At 38.8% G+C, this 4,906-nt stretch overlaps 1 protein-coding gene across 1 annotated transcript; it reads left to right on the top strand.

Moving 5' to 3' along the window:
• Positions 1 to 2,194: 2,194 nt before the first annotated feature.
• LOC142182081 (uncharacterized) lies at positions 2,195 to 2,581 on the top strand. Its single transcript, XM_075256004.1, has one exon. It carries the CDS (start codon positions 2,195 to 2,197, stop codon positions 2,579 to 2,581), a length of 387 nt encoding a protein of 128 aa, XP_075112105.1.
• The last annotated feature ends 2,325 nt before the right edge of the window (positions 2,582 to 4,906 follow it).

Raw genomic sequence — 4,906 nt, 5'->3', positions numbered from 1 at the left:
TGAATTTTCTGCTGTTGCTGTTGAGGATTTTTGTTTATATTTTTTGGGTTGAAGAATGAAAGATAGAAACTTTCGTTAGTGTTTATTTTAATTGGATATTGCAGTAAATTTAAAATCTTATGAAATAGAATAGTTCTGAAAAATAGTTCTGCAAATAGAACAGTTCTCAGTTCTGAAAAAAATTCTGAACTGTTCTCACTTCTCAATTACAAAAAAAGTTATTTACCGATATTGCGAAACTGTTTTAGTTCAGTACATTGCAAAACTGTTTTAGCTCGGTACATTGCAAAAGAGTTTTATACACTGCGAAACTATTTTAGTTGTTTTATCCTATCGGGTAAACCGATAATCAAACTGATAATGATCGATAACCGATAACAAATATCTTATCGATTTGATTATCAGTTTATGATATTTGTAAACCGATAACCGATAGGCAAAACCGATAATATTCATAACCGAACCGAACCGATCGATGCCCACACCTAACCTCCATTGCTAGCAATCAAGCACAAAATGAAATCCTATCATAATTTGGGAGGACCTTTAAATAGGATTGCTGACATAATTACCAGATTTATTATATTATACTTTGCAAGTCTAGATATATTGTTGTTGTATTCAACGCAAAGTGGAATCATATGAATTTATTCATTTACCTTTTCTGGGTTATGTTTATTCTTTTTTATTGTTGTATAGGTCCAAATTTGGCAACAACGGTAACGGATAAGCAAGACATAGGACGAGATCGACCACGTCACAGTGACCGACGGTCATAGTGATAAAGGCCGACGACAAAAAACAGGCAGCTGAGATGATATAAATAATGGTAACTTGAACTTAGAAAGAGACAGGAAGGATATTCCTTTGGATATTCTCTGCGTTGTACTTTTTAGGGTTTTTTGGGGGAATGTCCCTTATAAATAGGAGGAGACAATAAACATTGTGGGATCTGCCTTTTTGAGAACTGAGAAACACATTATAAAGTCAAGAGAAGAATACACGAAAGATCTGTCTTATTCACTTTATTCAAGCATATGTTATTCAACTTTCATCCATAAATCTCAAAGATTCCACGTTCATATCAACTGCATATTCTTTTACGTTGTCAGAGGGAAAATGCACTGATAGGTTTTCAATGTCTTAGCCTTATGCTTCCTATGTTTTGATGATCTAACAAACTTATTTTGAAGAACCAGATAGAGAATCTGTTCTACAGGATACATTTCATATGAACTTGTCAGCAAATGGACGAACGACCACAAAGAGAAACACAACAGGGACCTGGTGACCTGGTCCCTTAGGGTTCTCTGACAGAAGTACTAGTCAAATGCACAGCTGGAACATAGCAAAAGAAAGTGACCATCGGGCAACCGTTACAGAAGAGGAACACAACTAGGACCTGGTCTGTTGGTGTGTCCTAACAGAAGTACAAAGTCCACTATCCAGCTGAAACACAACTGCCCAGAAGTGGTTATGCAGACAGTGCAGCAGTCACTTCTCACTGGGAAGAAGTACACCAAAAGTTGACATCACTATCTATTGTGATATCTTTTGTGATAAAATAACTTGGTGCAAGACACACCATTACTTGTGCGTTCAGTGATATTCTCTCAAGAAGAAAAAACATTCATCCGGCATTGAAGTCACTGGTGTGTCAAGAACAAGAAGATAACTCCACTAAGGATCATTTTCTAAACAAGTCTTATGTACATCCATAGTTGAGTTGTAATCTTGTTAATTGTTCTACATTGTAATTCCTAGTTTGCTTTCTCAAAAGCGCTGTCTTAGGAAAAAACCAAATTCGTAAACTTTAGAGTTTATGTTGTGACTAGGAATAGTCATAAGTTAAATCCTCTGTAACTAGGAGAGTTAGAGAGTGGTTTGTGGTGGTTGCATCATAAGTTAGTTTGAAGTCTTTGCAATAGGGTGTTTGCAAAGTGGCTTGTAATAGGTAGATTACAAGTTAGTTAAGTTAAAAGCTTACAAGAGTAGGTCGTGGTTTTTTGATCCCCTTGTGTGGGATTTTCCACGTAGAAAATCTCTTGCATTCTTTACATTCAATCTTTACTGCATTCTACGTATCAGTCTCATAGAGGACCAGGTACTTTATAGTTTGGTGGACTCATATAAGCTATCAATTAGTATCAGAGCAGGTTCTTCCTATCAAGCTAACACCTAGGAAAGATCCTAAATGGATGCTCCACCAAACTTTGAAGAAGGACAATCAACCTATAGACCTCCCAGATTCAATGGTCAATACTACGACTGGTGGAAGACTCGGATGCATGATTTCATGATGGCCGAAGATTCAGAGTTGTGGGACATCATTTGTGATGGTCCTCATGTTCCTATGAAGAAACTTGAAGAAACAGGAACATTGGTTCCCAAAGGGAGAGGAGAGTACAACGACATTGACAGAAAAGCTATAGAAAAGAACTATCGTGCCAAGAAAATATTGATATGTGGCATAGTACCTGATGAGTACAATAGAGTATCAGCTTGTGATACTGCCAAAGAAATATGGGAAGCCTTACAAACTGCACATGAAGGAACCACTCAGTCAAACAATCCAAGATAGACATGCTCACCACTTAATATGAGCTCTTCAGGATGAAGGATGATGAGTCCATACAAGATATGCACACCAGATTCACCTCCATCATAAATGAGCTTCACTCACTTGGAGATGTCATTCCCATAAACAAGCTTGTAAGGAAAATTCTCAGTGTTCTACGTAGGAAAGTAAGGTAAATGCCATCACTGAAGCTAAAGATCTACAGACTCTGACCATGGATGAGTTGATTGGTAATCTGAAAACAAACGAGATGAAAAGAAAGAAAGACAGTGAAAGAAGAGAGCCTAAGAAGGAAAAAAACCCGGTGCTTAAGGTTGAAAGGAGTGATTCAAGTGATGAAGATAATGACATGGCCTATCTTACTAAGAGATTTCAAAAAATGTTTCGAAGAAATGGTGGCATACCGAAGTGAGGCAGTTCAAGTAAAACAAGGAACAACGATCTTTGTCACGGATATGGAAAGTCAGGGCATTTTATCAAAGACTGCCCACTCGCGAAACAGGAGCAGTACAAGCAAAATCCTGATAAAGCAGGAAAAAGGAACTTGGTTCCAAAGAAAAGATTCAATCGAAAAAGTGTTGTAGACAATATCGTTAAGCAGGCTCTTGCTGCTTGGGTCAAGTGATTCCAAAAGGGAATCAGATGTAGAAAACAGTTCCATGATGGCAGTGGAAACTAAAGCAACGAAGTATGATTCACTGTTCGCGCTGATGGCTCAGTCAGATGATGATGTTGAAAACGATGAGGTAAACTTCAGGGATGTTCAGAGAAATCTGAAATCCCATTCTTCTATGAAGCTAAGGTCTTTATCTAATGTCCTAATTGATGCTTATAGTAGTCTCGTAAATGATAAGGAGATCCTGACCATAGAACTAGGAGAAGTCGAACAATCTAGAGATGATCTAGTGGTCTATGTAGTGGACTTAAATGAGACCATAGCTAATCTTGAACAAGAGAAGGAGGCCCTGAATGAAAAAATAACTAGTGTAGAAAATGAGAGAGACGATATGATGGTAGCAGTTGTTGATCTAAAAGAAACAATACAAGGTCTTAGCAATGAGAAACACACTTTAGAAGAAAAAGTTGCATCTACTGAAGAGGAGAGGGATGACCTACTAGTGATATGCATTGATCTAGAGGAAACCATTGATGGACTCAATAGAGAACATAGGAATGTAAGTCTTGAGAAAGGGAAGGAAGTAGCTAGTGAGTTGCACATCTTGCTAGAAAAGGAGTTAACTGTTGTAAAAATCAGTCTCTACAGTGAACTCGAAAGGAATCAACAACTCCAAACTGAGTTGGAGAAAGTAAGAAATGATCTTGAGAAATCCTTGAAGTGGACCTAGTCCTCAGATGTCGTCGCTGCCATGTATCTCAACAATAGTGGGAACAAGCAGGGCATCGGGTTCCAAAGGGAAAAAACTCCCTACAACCCACACAACAAGTATGTTACTGTACCTAATAACTGGCTATGTACCCACTGTGGAAACAACGGGAATTTTAAAGAAAATTGTCAGGCCAGGGTTCAGTCTGCTCAAAAGAACAAAGCATTTACTGATAGAGTGACTACTAGAAAAGGACCAGGTACCACTCGCAAAAAGTGGATGTTGCCTGTGTGGACTAGGAAATCCCTCATTCATCCTTTTTATAGTAACAAAGGACCCAAACTAGTTTAGGTTCCTAAATCTAACCCTTGATGTGCATGTGCAGGAAGCAGTGAGAGGAAGCAGGCTGCAATGGACTATGGACAGTGGATGCCTAAATCATGCAGCTGAAAACATCATGAATTGCTTCTCACTAAAAGCCTTGTAGGAAGGGAATGTATCCTTGAGAAGAAAGTAAAGGGTACATTCTTAGTGAATGAAAAGGCAGAAATGTTCCTTTGGCACTCGAGTGGGAACGAGCACTATGTGAATGGCCTAAAAAGAGTGCAGTCACCAATCTGATAACTCTCCAAGTAGTCTCAGTGAACGAGGGTAACAAGAACAGTTACTCTTGCTAGTTATTAATCTCCACAAGCTGGCGATATGAGATGAGTGAAGTTGCAATCATAGCATGAAGGATTGGTAAATGCAAACTTCTCACCTCCAAGACCTGGTCAGTGGTCTGCCAAACTCAAGCGTCACCTGGACATGAGTTCACAAAAATGATGAAGGAGGGGGAGAAGGGATCACACACAATTACACCAAGGACTCCACAGCAACATGGCGTAGCTGAAGGAAAGAACAGAACCGGAAAATGCTGCATGGATTGTGCTCATCGCCTATGGAATCACCAAGAAATTCTGGGTAAAAGGAATGAATACTGCTCTCTACTTTGAGAATAGGT

The sequence above is a fragment of the Nicotiana tabacum genome, chromosome 6, assembly GCF_000715075.1.
Source record: "Nicotiana tabacum cultivar K326 chromosome 6, ASM71507v2, whole genome shotgun sequence".
Lineage (NCBI taxonomy): Eukaryota > Viridiplantae > Streptophyta > Magnoliopsida > Solanales > Solanaceae > Nicotiana > Nicotiana tabacum.
The sequence above is the reverse complement of the archived record's forward strand: the minus strand, read 5'-3'. Positions and strand labels throughout refer to the sequence as shown.